Source organism: Sebastes umbrosus, chromosome 7 (assembly GCF_015220745.1).
Source record: "Sebastes umbrosus isolate fSebUmb1 chromosome 7, fSebUmb1.pri, whole genome shotgun sequence".
Taxonomy (NCBI): domain Eukaryota; kingdom Metazoa; phylum Chordata; class Actinopteri; order Perciformes; family Sebastidae; genus Sebastes; species Sebastes umbrosus.
The window spans coordinates 11088982-11112403 of NC_051275.1; the positions used below are offsets into that span (position 1 = coordinate 11088982).

Sequence of the window (23422 nt, forward strand, 5' to 3'; positions counted from 1 at the left end):
ATCACGGAGAGTCCTTCATTAACAAATATTCTTAATATTACTGATCTGTGATTGCACCAAGAGAAACTGTACCTTTAAACAAATAACCTGGATGTCAAACTACCACACACCAACCAATGTTAAATGCTACACTCTGCCCTAGTATTTCAACTTAAGATGAACATGGCTAGAGACCTAGCCCCCACCAACTACTACAAAGGTAATGGAAGATGTACAAACACACACATATATTCTTGCTATTCATTTTGTATTGTAATGCTTTCATACGGAGCTGCTGACTGACCACATTCTCTGCAGAGACTTGCAAATAGATCCATATATTTACCTACAGCTATAACTCTACCCGATGAATCAGAGTAAAGTGATACACAGCGGCCGGTCAGAGGGGTCGATACCTTCACCTGAGAGTGAGTGATTGATTGTGTGTTTGGTAAGTAGTGGTAGTTTAATTAGTGCTGGCTCTCGGGGATTACATTTGGTTTAAAGTTTGGTATGCACCTCAATGCATGATTAAGTATATTAAGAGGAATTAGCATTAGAATATGGGTTTATTAATGTGCTGTACACTGAAACAGGGCTCCAAACTAACTTTTACATTGGTTGCACTGGTGCGCCTAACTTTTTGATTTTTGATCGCATTTTGGCACCGCAATAATACACTTTAAGCGTTTTGGCAGTTGCTATAGGCCTACAGTAGAGATGTCAACATACCAGACATTTAGTAGTTGATACCAATACCAATGAAATTCCATGATTCTCTACCAATGCAATACCAAGGAAAAAATAAAGTAAAACAATAAATCCCATGTATTTCAACATCCACTCCTTTATTACTGTTGTTATACTGGTTTTTGTTAGGAAGTTAAACATGTCATAATTCTCTCTCTATTATCTATTTTATATTGCTGTGAAAACATCTCCTTCAAACAACTAGATTTATCCAATATCTATATATATAGATATTGGATAAATCCAGTTGTATATGGCTACATATATATATATATATATACACAGTATATAGCATATAATTGAATTTAATAGATTGGCCCCATTGTCACCGATACCTGATCCAGCTATTTGAGCCAGTATCAGCTCAATATCCGATCCGGTATCGTTATCGGTGCATCCATAGTCGCAAAATGTTCATACCTATCATATCTGCAAAACATTTATTGACAATATATTTCCTTTGTTATGTATGGTTATGTTTAGCAACTCAATGCACTTGGTTAAGGAACTACAGTTGCCGCCACCGAGGTTGGTAGGATTATTTAAGGATGCAGAGGCCAATTAATATAATATATATACATATAGCTGTCGGCTTTAAGGTGCTCAATATGAAGTTCAGAGCATTTGTATTGCCTCCATGTCGCTCTCAACATAGAGACAGCTGAGCCTGCAGCTAGCAGCTAATAGTGCTAACAACAGCAATAGGTCTTAGAGAGCTAACAGTGTTAACCTGAGGGGGAACCGGAGGGTGCATGATACACTTCTGCGACGACGCCGTGGGTCAGGACAGCGTTATCAGCTGTAACCGCCGTATGAGAACAGAGCAGAGCGGCGGCCGTGAGCTAGCCAGTGGGGCACGCTCACATGCACTAAAAGCCCAGAGAAGATCTGATTCCAACACACACAGAGGAAGAGAGACTTCATTCTCTGCTCAGGTAGACATTACTCCTCTATATCTTTACATAGACAATAGTTGATGATAATATATTAACGCTGATATCATAGACTCAGGTAGACATTACTTCTCTATATCTTTACATAGACAATAGTAGATGATGATATATTAATGCTCTGAATATCATATGGAGAACCTTTAAAATGTGCTGTCTGGGAATTCAGGTTATCGCATTAACCTTTGTTGTTACATTAAGAATTGTACTGCTCGTCTTTTCTAACCGTAACAAAAAAATTGGATTTAAGAGACTGATCGACCCGTCACTGGTCATGGCCAATCAGCTGACAACCGGCTGGTTTTGAACGATGCATCTATAAAAAAAAAACTTGCATTTCAAACTAATAAAGACCTAGTGCCACATTAAAACCTCTAACATCATCGTTAGACCTCTGCTTAGGTTGAAGTTGGGCAAAGCTGGGATGGGGATTATAACGTCAGCAGACTCCATGTGCTGTTTTTTTTTCACAACAGACAATTGGACTTGTCTTAGAAGGAAGTGGAGTAGGAAGTACAGAAATACTGATAACATTAACGATGGCTTCAGTGGACCCTGAAACCGGAGCAGCTAAATGGAATTCAGCAAGCATTATGTTTTATCACAGTTTTTCAGTTCTTCTGTGACATGTCAAAGTGTCTTCTGTGAAAAAGGCCTATGACAAAGATGAGGTGCAGAACAGGCGCAACAAAGCTAACAACCACAGTCTGTACTGTACCATCTTTCAATCACCAGCACTATGTTTGGCATTTTTGCTAATTATTGAAATGATTAAATCAATTACCAAGTTGCTAATTATTTTTCTCAGTTGATTAATTGAGTAATTGTTTCAGCTATAACTGAGAGTAAATGAGCTCAAACCTTTCTGTACAGTATCATCACTCACTATTACTAAAATGTGTCAACGTTGCTCTCTGTGCATTTTGTATATGAATATCGTGTTCCTGTCTCTGTGTGCTGTGTGCTGTGGTGCATTCCCTTCCTCTTAGTCTGTGGAGCTGCAATAGAATATGGTTCCATCCTAATCAGCTATTGTCAGGCCACAGCAGACACAGTCATTAATGAGGTAATTATTCATGCCCTAGTCGGGTTGGTTGATGAGGAGGATGGCTGCGAGCTGCGAGCTGCGAGCTGCTGCGGTGCTGCTGCAGTGATATCGGACTCTGAAGGACGAGTTAGTGGAATCAATCCGTCTTTACTCGTCTTGTATGCTTGTGGACCTGCTGCAGTTTCCACACAAAAAAATTGGAACTCCTAACATTTACAGATACTGCAACCCTGCAATCATTTCCTCGCCTTAAAAGTGCCATATCCTGTGTCGAATCAATTTCTCCACTTTTCCCGTCGAGAAAATAGAGCACAACTTAACGTTTAACCTCAGAGTACAGAATATCAAGTGGATATCAATGCAGTTTAAAGAGCTGGCTCATAAAATAAGATGGTGGCAGGAAGAACTGATTCTGTCCTGGAGGAGGTGTGGGTCTGAGGGGGAAGTTATCCAACACTCTCCTGCATAATGAAAGAATATTTCTTCAGGAAAGAGGCAACTTAATGCTGTTTAGCTGCGAGTTGCAATATGGCAACCAAGCCAGCTCTAAGGTAGTAAGCAAAGGAAATAGTATTAGAAAAATAGAAGCCTGTGGAAGCGGCTTCCAACACCCTGGCCAGAGTATTGATGTTGAATGGACCAGAATAGATTTACTGAGCTACAATACTACTTTCTATTTCTCAGACCAGCTGTAAAATGGTTGCCTTAAGTTATGGCCCTTTCAGACACAACGACACAAACTCATTATTTCCAATGGCTTGTGCCGCGTTACGACGGCTAAACGCTGTGTCAAATACCTAGAAACAAGGCAGCCAGCCACACTGCAACAAATTTCACCGTAAAATAACAGTAAAATGCTGGCTGCAGGGATGCCAGCATTTTACTGTTATTTTAGGAGATATATAAATGTAAATAAGTCCATTTACAATACAATATACCATCTGTATGCCTCACTGTGTGCGTGGAAGTGACTGGGATCATTAATTTGTGTAAGGCAACATCAGGCTGGACTCAAACATTGCTCTCCTAACTTTGTAAAACAAAATGTAACAAATAAGTACGTAAGGGATAATGTACAGCGAGCCGGTCATTGTTGTGAAAGAATCCCCCGACAGGTGACAGGGTCTCTCATCGCCCTAAAAGGGATTATTTCACAACAATGACCCGCTAGCTGTATATTATCCCGCTTATTACACGGCTACTTACTGAAGAAATCAATATTTTGACACAAAAACGGTCCGACATTAGAGCTGCGCCCATAGCAACGGTCTGTTATATATAGCATAAAGAAATAACAGACCATACAATGCCGTGATTGACAAATCAGAATTGAGTATTCAACAACACCGTGTAATAAATAGATATAAATGTAGTGAATTGTCATTTATTATTAAAATAATAAAACATACACCAACAACTTGGTAAAAAAATCTTCAAAAATTAACAGGAATTATAATGTAAGTGTAAACCTTTATAATGCACCTACAAATTAGTCCAAACCTAAACAGGAATTAAAATTCCAGTATATAATGTATATGGCATATAAACATAGAATTGAAGTGAATAGATCGGCCCCATTTTCACCGATTCCCAATCCGATCCAGTATCGGTGCATCCCTAGTCTTTTCATCTGCCAAGAATAACCAGATCTGCATTAAAAAATCCCAACAAAACAGCATCTCTGGAGAACAAACTGTACCCACCGTCACTTTGATGGATCAATATGAATGTATGTGGATGTATAGATACAAAGCTTGTATCCATCTTAAACAGCATAGTGAGCACTAGGCCTTTGAAAGACAATATGAGCCCTTGGATGGATTATTTTGCTCGTAGTTTGGAGGCGGTTTACTTTATCTTCACATCATGCTCTTTGTCTTCACTCACTTATTTCTTCCACCTTTGTCTCTATTGCCATTGAAAATGAATGTGATAGTGATTTTCCGGCACTATGAGCACGGCCTTGCATCCCAGTCAATTCAATTCCATCCTGTCAGTTTTACATACCGATAACAGGATCCCTTCAGGTCTATGCAGTCTCTCAATCATCTGTCATTATCACATTTGTCATAGAGCTGTGGGCATATGACACTTATAAACCTTACAAAAACAGTAATTCTGCTTTCTTTTATACCCTCTTTTGTCTGACTGACAACTCAATTATAGTGCATCAAGTCAGATGTCTGAGGCCCGGGGATTCTCATTGTTCAATAAACTGCAATAAAGAAAAGACTGGATAAAAGAGCTATTACTAAAACAGAACATCCTAAAACTGACAAAGGACAGAGACTACGGTCAGATCTTTAAAACTGCAATAAGCAGCTCCTACTGGATAGAGAATGTGTTCTCTAATTTGACTTTTTTAAATTTTGATTCGTCACTGATTGCCTGAAACTCTTTGAGGAAATAAACTGAAACTGAGGATTCTCAATACGTGGGAATGGGACAGTGTTCCTATAAAACATTGATTACAGCTTCAGTAGTTCTTCAGAGCAGAATATTCTCTTCTTGTCCGTATACTAACATAAACCTTTCATCTTTGCATGGACATCCTCTAAATGGAGAACAGCTGTGCGCAAAAACAAAAGGATGGTGACGGTAGCAGGTAGAGAAAGGCACTTTTGGTTTTCTGTACAAGAGACCACCTGACAGGGCCGCCTCACTGCTGTGATATTAATCGCCAACTGATGCAATTTAACTTCTTAGGGAGCTGCTACAGCTTTCAGTTGCCAAGCAATACTGAGATAGCTGAGTGCTGCTTAAAGAGACAGGGAGCTTTAAAACCAGGAGCTAGTGGGCTTTGTACAAACCAGTCCCTCTCAGGCCAGTCTGCTATGCTTTAAAAAGTCAGAAGGCATTGACTAGCATCTCAAGGATGAACTATGGCCAATCACACCATTGATTTTTAGACACAGAGAATACAATAACTATCTGCTATCGGCAAAATGGTGCATTTGTTAACAAAATACTACATTTGCAAAAACATCAGATCAATATGGTTCAAAATCGATCTCAGCCTAAAACCCAATTAGCTACGTTGGTTCTGGGCGTAGCCGATGTATTGAGTCATATTTCAGTGTCTTCAAAAAAAACGCAATCTGAGCTCAACCAAGGCCGTTCTTGAAAAGAAAAATGGCAAAGGTATATCACAACATCTGAGAATCCCCATGCCACTTCAACAATATAACGCTACGGAGACCTTCCAAAACATCCCACAGTTTTTTTTTAATGTTAACAACCAGGAAACATTAAGAATTGATGATAACGGAGCACAAAGTCAAAATGACCGGAGGTGTGTTTGAGCGTCAACACACAGCTGCGGATGGCACAGTGACCCAAGAATGCAACGTTCCTCCTTATTTCCCTGACGGTCTGAGTTTAGGAGACACATCCCCACCGCCTGCAGACATCCGGAGAACTGAAGCTATTTTCAGCCTTACAAACGTTGTGATGATTCAATAATTTAAGTCCCAAACCCGTGGGTGACTGTGGGATGGCTGGAGGAGGACGGGGAAGTATTTAACCTAGATATTCAAACTGAATCCTCACAGTATGTACTCTGCAGTTTTTATAAATTAATATAGTGTTGGCTCTTAACATGACAAAAATTAACCAAAATCTTACTTAAAGCTTCTTTGAATACCAGATCTGGAACGGCCTACAGATGCTACAGGTGCCCAATTAGAGATGTTGGTGCTTCTGACAACTGCAGCAAGTAAAAGGGCTGTAATACTGTGTAGTCAGGCGCTGACTTAGCAAATAATGCAACGTTGAGGCTAATGTTGTTGTTTCCTATTGCTTTTATATTTGAACTTTTTCTTCGGACTGTACTGAGTGACTGAAGTTTTACCACAGCTGACTCTCACAATGAACAGCAGTAAAACAACATTACAGTATGACAAATATGGAATAGGCACTGATCATTGGTTTTGTACTTGGACTCAACCCAAATATAACATTAGCATTTAAAATAAATATTTAATGGTCTGTCACTATGTCAGTGAATTTAAACTACTGCTTGCTATCTGAGGCTATATATAGAGAGAGTGTGTGTGTGCGTGCGTGTGTGTGTGTGTGTGTGTGTGTGTGTGTGTGTACAGCCTCTGCTGTTTTCTTACAGTCATTGAGCTATACCTGAGGAATAAAGTCTCATCATTTTCCTTTCTTTTTACCGTGGTATCGAATTGGGTATCGAGAATCGTGCAAATTCCCTGGTATTGGTATCGACTACTAGATTTCTGGTATCGTGACATCCCTGGACTTAAGTGGGGTTGACTACAACTTTGTCTGACGAACAATCTAAAATAAATCCCTGCCGATAGGTCGCTTGGCAATGAGCAGCATTTATCAGCTCTAAAAGAGGTTGAACGTTCACTCCGGGTGAACCTTCCAAGCAACATACGACTCCAAAGATCGAATGCAGACGCATCCACGGAACAAAAGAGCAAACCGGTTTTAAATGCCAAGAGGAAGACATATGGCAAAGAGGAAGACTGCATCGACCTAAAGGACCAGAGGACAGGCTGACAGGTGGATCACTGACATAATGCACACACCACATATTGACTTCTACTCTCTAAAAACCCCATCCTAGTTTGTACAGTGCATATATATATATATATATATATGACTGTCAGATAGATTTAGATATTTTTAGCTTGACCTTTCCTTTGCCATTATAATAATGGAAACGACATGCTCACTGTCGCTCAGACTGAGGTATATAGGCAGTGAGCCACACCTTGTCACATTCAGTCTTTGATTTACACTGACGTTTCAGAGCAGGAAAATGTTTCTTAGTCGTATAGCTTTCGGTGAAGTCGGTGAAGGCAGCATGCAGCATACATTGGGGAATGGGTAGAGAGAAGTTAAAGCAGTCATGATTTATCCCTCACTGGAGAGACGTGAGACATGCATCACCAGGAACAAAAAGCCTGTGGCTGGCTGGTGGAGACACACACACACAGCAATACAAGCTGTGCTGAGAGCTGGAACACTTGAGGTCAGACAGACCAGGCTTTGTGCCTGCAGGGCTATATATATATATATATATAGCTCATTAATGGATGCAATTGTAGTTTTATAATAAATTAGATTGGATTTTATGCAAATATCACATGCATAGGAGATGAAAAGAAATATATTTTTCATCTTTCAATTGAAACTTTTGCATTGTATCGTATGAATATGAGCCTAGAAAGGTATTATAGCAATAAAAAAATACCTTACAATCAGTGCATATATACACTCATTAGGTAGGACCACACATAAGATGTAAGTCCATGCAATGATGTAGGAATATCTGCTTTAAAAGCCTGGAAGCAGGTCCAGTTAAGCTTTAAGCTTAGGGTCCATTTATTCAGCTTCAGTTTGCTCAACTTCAAATAGAATTCAGTCGTGATTTAGATGTGAATATTGACATTAAATATCACAGCACACAGATGTGAATGAGCAGCTCGACAGACACAGACAGCTCCTACCTCTCGTTTCACGTTCCATAATAGTTTCTCTTTGTGGTCTTCCTCCGTGGAGCCCTCCATGTCTCTCTGTGGTGTAGACACGACACAGGTCTGTCCTCACTGTCTCTCTGTCCGTCCTCTGTCTCCTCGGCCTTTCAACAGCCTCTTCTGCCTCTTTTTATTCCTCTGGTTTCCTTCTTCCTTCAGCTCAGCTGGACTCTGACGCAGCCGAGCAGCCTGGCGGTGACGTCACAGGATCCGCCCCCTCCACGCAGTCTGACCAATCAGGAGCATCCAGACCCCCCAGCCAGCCTGCAGCCTCTCAGCATCAGCACCCCAACCTGTAGAGCCCCATCTTTACAGCATCTTCTTTGTCTCCTTATGTTGGCTGATGGTTTGGAGAGGTTTGGGTTTGTTATAGTTCTATGTTGAGCTGCTGGAGGAAACAGGCATTACATTAATGAGCTCATTAAAATGCAGCTTCTCTAATGACTTCATTCAGAAGCCTGGCACACAATAGCACCAACACAGACACACACACACACACACACACACACAGCCGTGTACTTCTATCTTAGTGAGGACCCTCATTGACGTAATGCATTCCCTAGCCCCTTACCCTAACCTTAACCATCACAACTAAATGCCTGACACTAACCCTTACACTAATCCTAACCTAAACCTAATTCTAACCTGGACCTTAAAACCAAGTTTGAACTCTCAAACAGGCCTTTGAAGATCCGTCTAAAAAGAGAGGACTGGCCAAAATGTCCTCACTTTCCAAAAATGTCCTCACTCTGAAGGTCTAAAACTCAAATTGGTCCTCACAAAGATAGCTGTACAAGAACACACACACAAACACACGCACGTTGACCATTCTCAGTGCTGATTGCCAGGTTGGCCTGCTGCAAAATATATGACGTCACAGCAACATGATAATGGTGAGCCCTGTGTCATTAGACCTCGTGCTTGTGCCTCCATGTGGGCTGGGGCTGCACCTGCACCCATCAGTAGCCTCATGTTACCTGCAGAGCTTCATCTAACAATGTTCCATGTTTAACTCTACAGGGCCAATAAACACCTTGGTTGGTTGGCTTGTTTGTTTGTTTGTTTGACTATGTGATCGATGAGGTTATTATGGTTATATGAGGTTATTATGGTGTGGTGACCCCTGCTGTCGCCTATATAGTAGGGTTCCTGTTAACCTGCGAGCAGGGCCTTCTGGGAACACTTGGGCCTAGGGTTCCCAGACTATAAATCCTAGGCTCATGAGTCATTCTCTCTCTTTCTCTCTCTCTCTCTCTCCCTCTCTCTCTCTTTTTCCCCACAGACACCATCACTGGGCATGTGGCGTTCTAAGGTTCTCCTTGGTTAATCTTTTTGCTATTGTTTTATACATTTTACAACATGCACACACCATTTACACTCTCCATGCACACCTTACACTACTGATATATTCACACTCCATACCTTTGATCCTTTTGTTCTGCTTTATTTACTCTACTTTTGTTAAATTAATTAATTGATTTAATCGTTAACCACGGTGTGTGTCTCCCTATTTGTCATGGCCTTGAGAGCCAGGTTGTGACAATGGTTATATGAGGTTATTATTCTAAAACTGCAAACTAAAACTAAAATAAGCAGTGAAAAATATTGTCGTAAACTGAGATTCAATTTAAAAAAAGATGTCCTTTAAGAAAAAATAAACTGAAACAACATTGCCTGGTTAAAAAACGAGTAAATAAAATAAAACTGAATGTTAACTCATTTCCCTTTTTGTTGTTTAGCCCTAATATCTCGCTACAGGTAAAAGGAGGCAGCATGAATTTCCATCAACTCTGGTGACTTTGAACCACAGAAACTGAAGGGACTTGACGTTCCAGGAGATGGTGCTGTGCTGCAACAGCTTCACAATGAGTCCCTGTTGTTTATCACATGCAGTCTAGTCTTGTAGAATTAAATAACAAGAGGATGATTTAAATACTGGAGTAGATTAAATGCCATTTAACCACCAAGCTGTTGAGCTCAGGTCTGATGTTAACCAACTGGGGTCGGGATGAAATTGCAGTTTTCTTCTGAGTGTGGTAGAGAAAGAGGATCACAGATTTAAACATGGCCATTCCCAAGGTTTTTACAATACACCTCTGTCTGTGTTTGATGCAGTAAACTACAGTCCACTATTCTACACTAATCTAACTGTGCATACAGTACAATAATATCTGGTTAGTTTGTTAATAAACCTGCGATGACCTGAAATCTATTACAACTATGTCTACATTTAAAAACAAAGTGAAACATCTGTATTAGTAACAGTCTGTGTCTGTAGTTGATGTCTGGGGTTTGTTTTTGTGGTTTTCCTCTTTGGGAGGGTGGTGCTTTTATATTTTCTCTTCTATTGTTAACATAGAAGAATTATCCTTAATCGGTCGAGCTGTAATATTTTTTTTTCATTTTACGATGAATAGTTTAAATATGTATTTATTTATTTTGCTATTTATGCTGAGGATCTTTGGCATGAAAACTTCCTTCAGGATGAATAAAGGCCTATCTTATTCTTATTCTTCTTTGGTCTCACTAGACGTTGATGGGAAGCGTAACAGACAGAGGAGGACGACCGGTGGAAACTGAGCCACCTAAGCCAGCGTGGGAAGGTTGAAGAGCGAAAGGAAACCGGTCAGGATGAAGAGGCGGACACCATCAACGACACAGATTATAAGATAAAAAGAGAAAAGGGAAAAGACAGGAACAACACATGTGGTAACAACTCTTACTGCTTAATTTGAGAAAAAAGTGATAATTTTTCTTTAATGAAATCCTTATTATGAAATAAATGTGGAATGCTACATATAATATAATTGTATAGTTATAAAGGTGTGCATAATTCTTAGTTATAGTACATATACATACCTGGCTGTGTAATTTTTTTAATAGCTTCTCACTGCTTTAATGTGATGGTATATGACCAGATATTTTTGTAATATTTTTGTTGAGAAAAATAATACTTGATTTGATTTTTTATGTGTTGGCTTTGCACATTTATATATATATTTTGTTTGCTAAAGAATAAACCTTTTAAACGCAGAAATGTGTTGTTTTGTGTAATGTAATGTGCAATATTGGTAATGTTTTCATGCTTAAAACAGCCTAGCAATGACTGTTATATTATGTAGAGAACATAACACTGATGTAAATTATATTCTCATCTATTAACTGTTTTTACAAGACACCAGAAAAGGTAATTGGTTTAGCTCTATTTAGCTGTGTTTACCTGAACTTTTAGCCTTCCTGTTTCAGAGAAATTGGGGGACAAACTGAGGCTCATATTTTGTGTCAGTTTGATAGATGATAGATGATCAGAGTGGGCTCAAAGGCATGGGTGCTTTAATTTATACAGGAGTACATCGGCCCAAGAAAGAACATCATTACGTGTCGCAGACAGAGTGTTGCTGGTCTGTTTGCCCACATAGGACACAATCACATCCTCCCATAGGATTGTTTGTATTATTGTCCCAGTGTCTTGAAGTTGGACACCTGTGCCTTCAGCTGAGCCCGATAATCAGACTGAATGCTAATAGAAGTACCCGCTGACTACTCCCACCAGACTACAGAGCAGCTTCTTTCCTCAGGCTGGAGGACTCCTCACCTCATCCTCTGTCATTGGATGACAATAAATGAACCCTGTAACCTTTCTCATATGTCAGATATGATTATCATGAAAAGTAAATCCTACAGGATGGATGACTCTTATTGTCTAGAATGTTGGTTAGTTGGTAGGTGGGCAGTTTACACACTAAACCTGCTCTGGTAGGTCACCATGGTGATCTCCTCTAGTTAAGAGGGACATCAAAAAGCCCATAGACGGCAAACTAATCCTATGATACAGGCCCAGGTCACTGTAGAAAGCAAACCAAGTAGCCAGATGGATTATGTAAATGCACTAAATATCAGGGTTCTCTCCATCCCTTAACCTTGATAAAGGAAACCAGGCTACTCCTTTACATTATAGCAGAAATCAGGTTACTGCTGGAAGACAAACTTACAAAACACATGTAAACCCAGTCCACGTCTACGGAGAGAAAGCAAAGAGACAAGTGACCCTAATATGATGTTTACAAAGGAAAACAGGTCAGGCAGAAAATGTGACATTTATATGCAGCGATCAGTAATAACCAGATTAGGGACTGACAGAGAGGACAGGCTCTGGGACACGGACTTCTTCCTGCTGTGCACCTGTGGCTATGAATAACACTCATTTTAATTATTGATTTTCTTAATTAGTGTTGTTGTTATGTGGTGTGTGTGTATTTAAATGGTTTAATGAACTGCCCGATTGGCCAAATACAATTTACAACTTTTGCGGGCAATACCTTTTCTTTTTTTTTCTTCCCGTGTGTTATTGTGAGGGGATGGTACCTGATCAAGAACAGGCTGCAAGGATCTCAAGCATCTCTTTGAGAGGATTACTACCATGGAGTATTAGGGCCACATTGAGGAAAAAAATAAATCTGAGATTTCGAGAATAAAGACCTAATACTAGGAGAATAAAGTCATAAGTTTAAGAGAAAAAAATCATAATATTATGAAGTAGTAATTGTACGTGTTATTTTAGAGGGGAAATAGTGTGAAAATGAGGAATGTGGAGCATCTTGTGAAGTTATATTTTAGTTTAGGTTTCACAAAGAACCAAATACTTCATCTTTTGGCACATCAGCACCACATTATCATCAGTATCAGGACCTTGAAAAGATTGTGAAAGAAACTGCGTTTATTTGTTAAGAAAGAACCACACAGACCTGATGGGGAAACTGACTCTTCTGTGGAGGAGGAAATTACTTTTTTTTCTCGTAAAGTTATGATTTTATTCTCGTAATATTATGACTTTTTTTCACTTAAACTTATGACTATATTCTCGTAAACTTATGATTTTATTCTCGTAAACTTATGACTATATTCTCGTAAACTTATGACTATATTCTCGTAAACGTATGACTTTATTTTCGTAATATTATGACTCTTTTTCTCGTAAACCTGTGACTTTATTCTCGAAATCTCCGATTTTTTCCCCCCTCAATGTGGCCCTAATACTGCGTCGTAGATTACCAAACATGAAGCAGCAGAACGATTGGGCTTGCTCTGCAGAGCACGCTCGGACGGTTTAACACCGGTCTTAAACTGTATGGGAAATATGAAACAGCACATTATGTCCAATTATAAAATTGCATCATTTTCTGGTTTTGCATCTGTTCAAAGTAGTTGTTGCTCCAACATTTCAGATTTGTATTCAGAGCACATGACATGACCATTAGATTAGGTTCACAGTGGTGTGAAAATGCTCGGGTAGTTTGTTATATTTGTCTTTCATGTTTGATGAAGCACAAATACAGACTACTGATTAGTTGTGTCTGTACATGCATGTTGGCAGTCAGATGGTTGTCAGTGTTAGTATTCGCCGTGTGTTAAAGTTATCCAAAAGAATGCTATGAAATCAAACTCCAATTTAATACTATTTAGGATCTGCATTTTTCTTTTTTAAAGCAATAGCTATTCAATGTTTATTTAAATGATGTATTCATGCAATCATTATAAAGTAGTGTTCATTGTTAGTGGCCGAGTCACTCACACGAGGGATTCACAGGAAATGAGGTCTGAATGTTACGGATAACTGTTCACTCTCTTCACGTGTCAGAGCTGAACTAAGTTACAGTCAACCAGGATTTACGACATGAGAAGAGGCATCAGTCCCTCTTTAGTGAGCCAACACTAGCCAGAATATTTAAATGTATGTAAGAGCATCACTTTTTGTCACCTGTAGATGTTTCTAATTATACCTGCCTACTAAAAACATAACAAAGACAAATAGTAGTTGAACAACAAGTATTTTTATCTTCACAGCTGGAAAAAAGGCATTATGGTAAACTGCATTAAAACACGTTAGAGGCACACTAATTCTGGAAAAGCTAAAACAGGTTCATCTTTGGCAAACAACAGGCTGTTGTAAATGTGTATATGAAAAATACAATCTATAAATATGAAACATGCTCTCCTGCTGTTTCAGAGTCTTAAGTGCTATGATTGTAACAATATTTCTTCTAAGAAATAGTGCATATCAGTGATTTTTCCTCCACTACTAATCTACATTTAATAAAAAAAACTACATTTATTTGAAGTAGTTGCTCTGATTCCTCTGATAATAATTCATAAATTATGATGGACAGAGCAGACAACAACACAACTATCTAGAGTAAAAAGTCAAGTTGCAAATACACGGAGGCCAACAGTTTGGACTTCTTTTAGATAGTGGTAATGAAAGAGAAATGTATGAGCATCAACAGATTTCATGTTTGAATGTTCATCATCAATGTGAAAAGCTGAAATCTGTCCAGCGGTTTCGTGGTTTCAGTCTCAGTGTCCCAGTGGCCGGTCATCGTACGTGCTGTACCTCTTGACGTGGATTCGGCGGACGCGCTCAGCTCCTCCGGGCCCCTCCTCTTCCTCGCTGTGAGATCCGCAGTTGGTGTAGCTCCGACGCGTGGCCTCCAGCAAGGTGTTGTCGGGCGGCGGCATTGTCTCGTAAAGCAAGGTGTTCAGAGTCTCCTCATAGATGCGAGCTTCAGGAAACTCCACCTGAGGCAGGAAGAGACAGACACCAACTATTACTATATAGTGAATAAATATATATTTAATACACATGACAAGTAGCAGGTCAGAATTTGGTTTTCAGGACTTCACACATGCAGGCTAAGATAAATAACTGGTGGCACAGGACAAATTGCAGTGCAATCGCTAGTGGACATCTAACTATGATGTAGGAACCTGTCTGTGTATCTGTCCTTCTCATATCTCCAGAAATGTTCATCCAATCGACTTCACACTTGGCGGGAGTATTGCTGGGGACCTCATGAGTGCTTTGTCGGAATCGGTATCGGCTATCGGCACAGAATTTCAAATCAGCGCATCCCTAATATTAATATCATACGATCAGCAATAACATTAAGACCACAAGTAATCATCTCCTGATTAGATAACCTGCCACATAAACACCAGACAATATCTATCAAGTGTGATCACAAAATATCACATTAATATTATAAGCTACTCTATTAAGTACACCAATATTTTTTATTTTTTTATTACATTATTTGCTTGTTGTTTCCTATATTATATAATTATTTGGCGAATAAATCAGCCAATCTGAAAATGACTCATACCAGATGGATCATTTTGGCTAATTAGGAGATAATGCTGTGATGTTTCATTATTAATAATTTCCTTTTAAATACAGGAGTGTTCACTTCTTCACTTTGACCTGAGGAAGACCATCTGTGGTTGAAACATTATCAGTCATGCCCACATGAAATAAAAGCAGTTTGTCTTTTTTTCGTGTGCATAATCTGGTCTCTCTTCATCAGGCTACACAAAGCAGGACTAGTTTAATACCGCTGGCACACCGTGAGCTTACATATTTACATTAGGACAAAAAGCAGGAGTAGTTCTGAAGCATGGTATACTGTGTTTAACCTATATATTATTTAACTTATCATTATTATCACAACAGACACACCGCTCTCTGTCAGCACGGTTCTCTGATGTACTGACTTCAGACCTGCGCTGTTAATTTATCTGTATTAGCTGATGGCGCTATTTGAAAGCCACGTTATCGTTACTCCTGCCTACCAGGAATGCATGCTTGCATGTATTTGATTGGCCAACGCAGCTCCTCGCCAGATGGTCCCCACTGCATTACAACAAAAGTTGAGCCTTGTTCAACTTTTTGCCAGATGACCCTGGTTTGTTTTGCACCCCGCTGCGCCGCCTGACGCAGGGCACAAGTCGGTCTGAACGTGGCCAATCTCATCCTCACCTTGGTCTGCTTCTTCTCTGTGGCGTAGACGATGGAGGTGCAGCAGACCTCGGCCAGCTTGCGACCCTGACCGTAAAAGGACCAGCAGCAGATCTCGTCTCCGATCACGTCTTTGATAAAGAGGACGCGGCCGTTGAAGCTGAGAGACAGCCTGTCAAACAGCTCGATGTTCTTCAACAGGTTGTCGTCCGAGTTACTGCCGAGACAAAAGGAAAACTGATGTGCTTTATCATTTACTTCCCTCTGTGTCATGTGACTCATTAGACTTTATGAGCAAGAAAAATCTGTGCTTCCCTCAAAATAAATCAATTATCCTCTCTGGAGGAAGGCTTTCTTACCCGGTGTAGGAGTACTTGTTATTGCTTCTGTTGTACACCAGCTTCACCACAGGCTAACAGAGGGGAGAAAACTGATTACATATCTGGATTTTATTGCTTTCATATTTGGCAGGACTGCAGTGACAGGAGAGCAGAAAATGTATGTTTCTATGAATATTTGAGTCCATTCACATGACAAAATAATTTCTTTATCATTCAATAGCTGCAAGAGGCATTATTTTATCTTTTAATTATTAACACATCCTGTGAAAAGACCAATCATATGAGCATTTTGATGCTTGTTTTTCTGGTTGCAACATAGCACTGGGGCAGCATCTAACTTGAGGAGGTGCTATTAAAATTCTAAATAAATATTTATTTTTTTATATTTATTTATAATAATTCCAGATTCATAATAACGATCAAAATTCCAGCACAGTCTGTAATTACCTTGGTAGAGGACTGGATGAGCCTCTCCTCTTCCTTACTGGAGGTGATCACAGGTATAACACACAAGGGTTGCTCCTTATTGCCCTGTCAATCACAAAGCAACATGCACTGGGAGTTTATTATAGTCTCTTTGATGCTTATAGTGTCTTTAGGCCAGGTAACACTTTAAAATGGGTAAAAGTCACATTTAATGACACTATAATCAGATTTGAGTCATTATTTTAGTTTAGAACATGGAAAAATGTTACTAACAACATGAGCATTCATCAGGAAGGTTAAAACCAGGCAGATACATGGAGAAACAGAGGATGAAGAAACAAGGCAGAGTAGCGTGCATTGGTACAGCTTGGTTCACCCTTCTAACTATGCATTTCCAACAGAGTTAGGTATTTGAGACATGTTGTCCTGTTCAGTAAAAAAAACAACAATAAACTAACAATAAAACATCAAACTCATAAACGTACACGGGAAAAGGTCCAACGCTTCAACTGACAACATGGAATTCAAAAGCAAAGGCTACTCAACCCTCTGGCGATCACGACTGACTTCACCGTCTTTTAGAGGATGTAGTAGGCTCAGTTATAGAGCTATGGTGATGGTGTTATTGGTATCATATGAAACTACAAAAAACCTAAGGAGTCCACTGGTACCAACCATGTCATACTAACATGTCAGGAATGAGGCTAAATAACGCTCTGAAGTTAGGCTAAATTTAGGGGAGCGAAAACTGGCATGGCTATTTTCAAAGGGGTCCCTTTGACCTTCAGATATGTGAATGTAAAAGGTTCTATGGGTACCCACGAGTCTCCTCTTTAGTGTGTTAGTAGTGTGTTGATACAATTTATGCTACACAAGAATGTAAGAAACACTGCAGGCTGCTTACATAGAGTATGTGCAGGTTGGCAGGTTGTGTGCTGTTCATTCATAAACTACTGGACATGATGAACGAATGACAGCTTGTGAGTTTAGAATTCAATGACTTGCAGCTTTGCGGTCTGTCCCCCTCTAAACCAAAGGATGTGCAAACCTTGGAAGCCCTGCAGACATCCCTGTGAACATCTGTCAGTATGATGCATACCCACTGACATTTGTCTTCCACAGATGGAGGAGATAACTGCATTGCCGCCATATCCTGGAGGCATAAATATACACTGTGGTCCACAGCAAATCAAATCTGTGCACCTGAGAGGCTCTGTTGTAGAGCTGAATAGAACTCAGCAAACACACGTTCTTGGCCGTGCACTGAGAACCATGAACTGTAAACTGAAGGAATTCTTAGTAAAGGAGGGAGGATGAAATCCTCTATCAGGGTATATGGTATTCTATATCATGATAGCCATGTGTAGTGTGATAAAGTACATTTTTGACGAATCAACTAAGAAACCATTGATAGATAAATTGCATCATGCCAGCACATGCACAGCAGTGCTTTGAGCTAAATGCTAACATGCTCACAAGGAAAATGCTGATGTTAAGCAGATATGATGTTTACCATCTTACTTTAGCAGGTTAGCATGCTAACATTTGCTATTTAACAGGCCCAGTACTTGAAATTTCTACCTGAGTATTCGGAGATGGTCACCGGCTGGGCTCGGCTTTTGTATTATATTGAGATAAAAATGACTAACCAGAACTCTTCTGCTGATACACAAACTGTCAGGAGGTAAATAAATATCAAGTAAATATCAGTCAGTGTGGGTGTGACTGACCTGCAGGGTGTTTTCACAAAGCTCCACCAGGCCCTGGACGAGGTAATACTTTGCCTCAGCTAGCAGCTCCTCGACAGCCTGACGACCTTTGGGTACGGCGACTGTGCCGTCACGCAGGTAGCACAGGATGCTGCCAAAGTGTTTCCCACTGCGGTCGATCAGGATCCAACCTGAACAGAAACAGAAGACCATGTTAAGAATATGTACATCGAAGCCACTGTTGTACAATACTGTTGCACGAACAGAGTTTGTTACTAATTATGTGAGACTTTTTCTGGCGTTATTTCAGTAAAATGAGTTCTTTCATTCTTGGCTGCACCTGTTGTGACCATGATGAGCAACAAGTGTGGTTTACATTAGCAGTGGATAAGACATTTGTGAGCTAATTTCCCCAAATATGCCATAAACTTGTCAGTGAAGTCATGTGTTTTATGAAAGCATACATTTAATCCATCAAGAAGACTCTGAACAGTCACTGTTAGAGGTTGTGTTGAATTTATCCAGCAATGTCATGCAAGTAGAACATTAAAAAAGGAAATATTAGTTTCACAGATATGTTGTGGAAAGATAACAGCATAAAATGGATTTTAGTCACGGTTTATGGACAACAGTCACCTGTGTGTGCAGTTCAGAGATGACTTACCTTCTTTATCAGTGAACACTTCCTTCTTTCCACTGAACATGGCTTTCAGCATGGAGTTCTGCCTCGTCAGCACTTGCAGCGTGGTGTAAAACAGGGTCCCACCGACGTTGATCCGGACATACTTGTTGCCCAGGCCCCCCGCTCCTCGATAACTGCAGGTCTTGGTCTTGGGACAGGCCAGAGGAGGGGCTGAGGAGGTGGAGAGGGAGGAGTGCGTGTGATGCTGAGGCAGGCAGCTGTCCCCGGACATGTCCCTTTGGAGGTAGATGACCACCCTGCAGACGGAGGTCCGAAGGTCCCCCGCCGTGGTGACAGCTACTGATGAGGCCGCCACAACCTCTCACTGCTCCAGATCATTCCTGGCAAAACACACAAGAGAGTCCTGAACTGGAGCTAAAAAATAAAATCTCTATGGAGCTACACAGGAAAAGTTAAAGACGGGTAAAGCAGGACGCCCAGTGGCTGAAGGCATGTAACACACAATACAGAGTGGAAGCCACCTATCACACTGTTATCTTTCCCTCAGTTCCCCTTTCCCATTAAAAGGAGTGTGACACTAGAGGGGGCACACATCAATGAGTAAAAGGACAAATTATGGCTTCATCTACAACAGTAGGCAGCTCACTTATCTTGAAATTAACTATAATTAGCAGCTGATATCCAGATTTTAGGAGTGGTCCCCCTTAAAATGGATCTAGCTAGTTTAACAGAGTACTTATGACTTATGTAATAGAATCACTTTTTGTCACCTGATAGAGTTCAACCTGTAGATGTTTCTAATTATACCTGCCTACTAAAAACATAACAAAGACAAATAGTAGTTGAACAACAAGTACTTTTATCTTCACAGCTGGAAAAAAAAGGCATTATGGTAAACTGCATTAAAACATGTTAGAGGCACACTAACCCTGGAAAAACTAAAACAGGTTCATCTTTGGCAAACAGCAGGCTGTTGTAAATGTGTATATGAAAAATACAATCTATAAATATGAAACATGCTCTCCTGCTGATTCAGAGTCTTAAGTGCTATGATTGTAACAATATTTCTCTCGTTTTAACCTCAAATAGCTGAAGTTATTTAGCTAGTTTGTGTTAAACTCTAAACTAAGTGTCCACAGAAACAGAGCTATCATGGCTAAGTGAGCAGTAGCTAACTTTAACCTAACTTTAGCTTAGTTAACAAACTATAAGTTAACAAACTATGAACTATACTTGAAATATAAAATAAACATTATCTTCTCAGCATAAAGTGGCCAGCTCAAATCCATGATGCCAGTGAGAACTAATGCTAAAGTCTTTAGTTTAGTCAACAACAAGCTGAGGGTTAGCTAGGCTATGTCTGTGTGACAGACCAGACTCCCTTTAGAAATGTGCCCTTTTTAGACTAATATGTTCTTCTCAAGGGCCTGAACATGGTATAACTCTACTTTAGCGTTACATGATGAATAGTTATGTCCTTCTGGTCAGTTCGTCTTGTCAGTAGTCCACTATGTACTGCTTTACTCTCTGTTACAGCTAACGTTGCCTCCTACGTGGGTGTGTTGTGCTAATGTTAGCTCATGTTCAACAGGAGGGGCAAACTTCAACACCACACTAACTTAGACTACTCTAAAAGTTACAAATACATTGAAATCTGTTTTAGTTTGTTACCCGAACACACACCGAGTTACTTATAAAGCAAAACAACATTGTTAAAAAGGTTATACATGTTCCAGATGTGTGTATATTTAATGTAACAAGTCAACATTAAATAGGCAGGTTTTTCAATGGAGTTCATGACGTGATCGTCCTGAGCTCTCCATCAGGCAGAGAACAACACGCAGCGAGGCGACACTTTACACACTGTGGGGTTTACTTACCGACCTCTCTCACGTGTTGTCAGATAACCCGCACACCGTGTTAGATAATTAACCTTTAAAAGATGAACAACACTGTCAGGATTAGAGTTTAAAAAGTCTCTAAAATTGGGTTATAACTCGCTCCTCCTCTTTCTTCTTCTGCTACAGAGTTTACAGCAGGCTGTGCTGTCGTGAAGCTCACTGCTGCCCCACGCAGGCAGTTACAGGCACTACCAGCCACATGACTATCATACATTATCCAACATACAGTATATCATCCATATGTTGACATGGATTACTTTATAGAAAATACACTTCTTTAAAAATGACAAATCAGGCAGTATCAAGTCTTTTTCTTTTCTAAATCTTATAGTTTTGCTTTAGAAAGTATATATAGATAATTCATACGACACCTTCTCACACAAAAAGTGCAATAAACAAGTGCAATACCTCAATCATATATCTTATACTGTATGTTCTTAATATGCCTTGTACAAAGTATTTCTTATATATGTACATTCATACTTCCTGATATGTATATGTTCTTAATATGCCTTGTACAAAGTATTTCCTTTTATAATTGTAATATAACTTATTATTTTAATGGAGCTTCCCAGCAAAAAGCATATCACACGATTGTACTTGTATAACCGGCGTGACAATAAACATCTTGTATCTTGAATGTCCATGTATCTGTTTTTATGTTTTTTTATTTTTTCCCACTCACAATGTTATTTGGTTACAATTGCCCAAAAGTCTTTATAGATATTTAAATCAATATCCTCCTCACAAATACTAACCATACACTTCCACGCAACACACACACACACACACACACACACTTGTCTTTTTTTATATATTGACTGTATTGTTATTGTTGTTAGTATAAATATCTTGTCCTAATTGTTTGTTATCACTATTATGTATTAATATTATTTCTTTATATTAATCTTGTCTCTAGGTGGAGGCTTCAGATAAGCCCAGTGGGTTTTTTGCCTCTTCCTGCACTTTATATTATTAAACAGTATTTGTTATTATCATTATTTATGTTGTGTAGTCTTAAATTGTGCAAAATAAATAAACAAATAAACAAAATAAAGAAAATTAGACGGCAACCCAGACCAGAGGCATATAAGTTCTGATACATGATTTATGCATTAATTAATTTGCTAGACCAAGAGGTTATCTTTCGTGCTTTGAGTTAATTAAGTCCAAAAAACATCTCTTCAGCTCGAATATTAAACATTTGACTTTATCAATTTTGTACAGTCGTTATATTATCTACATTACGGTAAGGAATCTCATAATTAATTATATATTATAATTAATTAATTATAATTAATTATAATTTGCTCAGACTCAAGTTCATCACTAGTTAGTTTACAGTACAGTCATTCAGACAGCAGACCAGACATCTTGATTGAAATACAACAAACATTATACAGAATTCAAATGATGGTGCTTACAGTAATATTTTTATGGATACCAGCACACATAGGGGTCAAAGGAAATGAAATGGCAGATAAGATTGCAAAGAAGGCTACAACAAATAACAACATTGATTTGACAGTTAGCTTCAGCAAAACATAAATGAAGAGCATTATTAAACAGAGACTGAGGGAAAGGTGGCAGAAGCAATGGGAGGAAGAGAGGAAAGGACGGTGGTTTTACAGAGTTCAAAGGAAAGTGGGAGAAATGATGTAGGAATGAACAGGAGAGATGAGACAATCATATCAAGACTTAGATTTGGACACACTCGACTAAACAGCACACTATTTAAAATAGGTAAACATGACACAGGCAAATGCAATTATTGTGGACAAGAGGAAACGGTGGAGCATGTAATGTTGCATTGTGAGAGATATGAGGAAGAAAGAAGGCATTTGAGTCAAGGCCTCAAAGAGATTAAAGTATACTTTGATTTAATAGATATTCTACAAAAGAACTCACTTAATGAGTGTTATAGAATATTATTTCAGTATCTAAGACAAATTAATATGATTGGAAAAAATATGAGGTTGTTTTCTTTTTCTTTTAATTTCTTTTCTTTCTTTCTTTTTTATTTATTTGTTTATTTATTTATTTATTTATTTATGGATATAGTAATTATTAGTCAGACTGATCCACACTCCAGACCAATTGGTGGCGGTGATGCACCAAATCGTTGTTTGCCAACCGCCAATAAACCTCAAAGAAGAAGAAGAAGAAGAAGGAATCTCATTTCCGTTTTACTTTCAAAGTAAAAGCTCCTGAATTTAATCTGAGATGATTTATGATGACAGCTATCTCTGTAGTCGTTTGGGCGTATGTATGACACAACATAAAACATGTTAAATACCTTTTGTTCTGGGTATTGGAAGTGATTAAGGAGCACCAAACATAGTGACAGCCACGTAACGCCAAACATCAACCAGCACT

General features: G+C 39.2%; 2 protein-coding genes across 8 annotated transcripts in view; both read right to left on the reverse strand.

The window, feature by feature from the left end:
* sgsm2 (small G protein signaling modulator 2) overlaps window positions 1-8996 on the reverse strand; it is a 71668-nt gene extending 62672 nt beyond the window's left edge. For 2 of the 6 annotated variants that reach the window (XM_037774409.1, XM_037774408.1), the window contains exon 1: window positions 8208-8996. In XM_037774409.1, the coding sequence (XP_037630337.1) occupies window positions 8208-8267 (60 nt within the window). In that variant the 5' untranslated portion in view covers window positions 8268-8996. The remainder of the gene's footprint in view (window positions 1-8207) is intronic. The other 4 variants (XM_037774413.1, XM_037774410.1, XM_037774412.1 and 1 more) reach the window with 3 other exon arrangements.
* Window positions 8997-14045: 5049 nt separating this feature from the next.
* Window positions 14046-21222, reverse strand: tnfaip1 (tumor necrosis factor, alpha-induced protein 1 (endothelial)). 2 transcript variants are annotated; one of them, XM_037776271.1, is made up of 7 exons: window positions 21079-21222; window positions 19167-19525; window positions 18524-18693; window positions 16815-16898; window positions 16386-16438; window positions 16048-16243; window positions 14046-14810 (listed from the first exon to the last, which is right to left on the reverse strand). In XM_037776271.1, the coding sequence occupies exons 2-7, from the start codon at window positions 19414-19416 to the stop codon at window positions 14589-14591; spliced, it is 975 nt and encodes a 324-aa protein (XP_037632199.1). In that variant the 5' UTR covers window positions 19417-19525; window positions 21079-21222; the 3' UTR covers window positions 14046-14588. The 2 variants fall into 2 exon arrangements, with proteins under 2 accessions (XP_037632199.1, XP_037632198.1); XM_037776270.1 differs by having other exon boundaries at window positions 21026-21183.
* Window positions 21223-23422: the final 2200 nt, after the last annotated feature.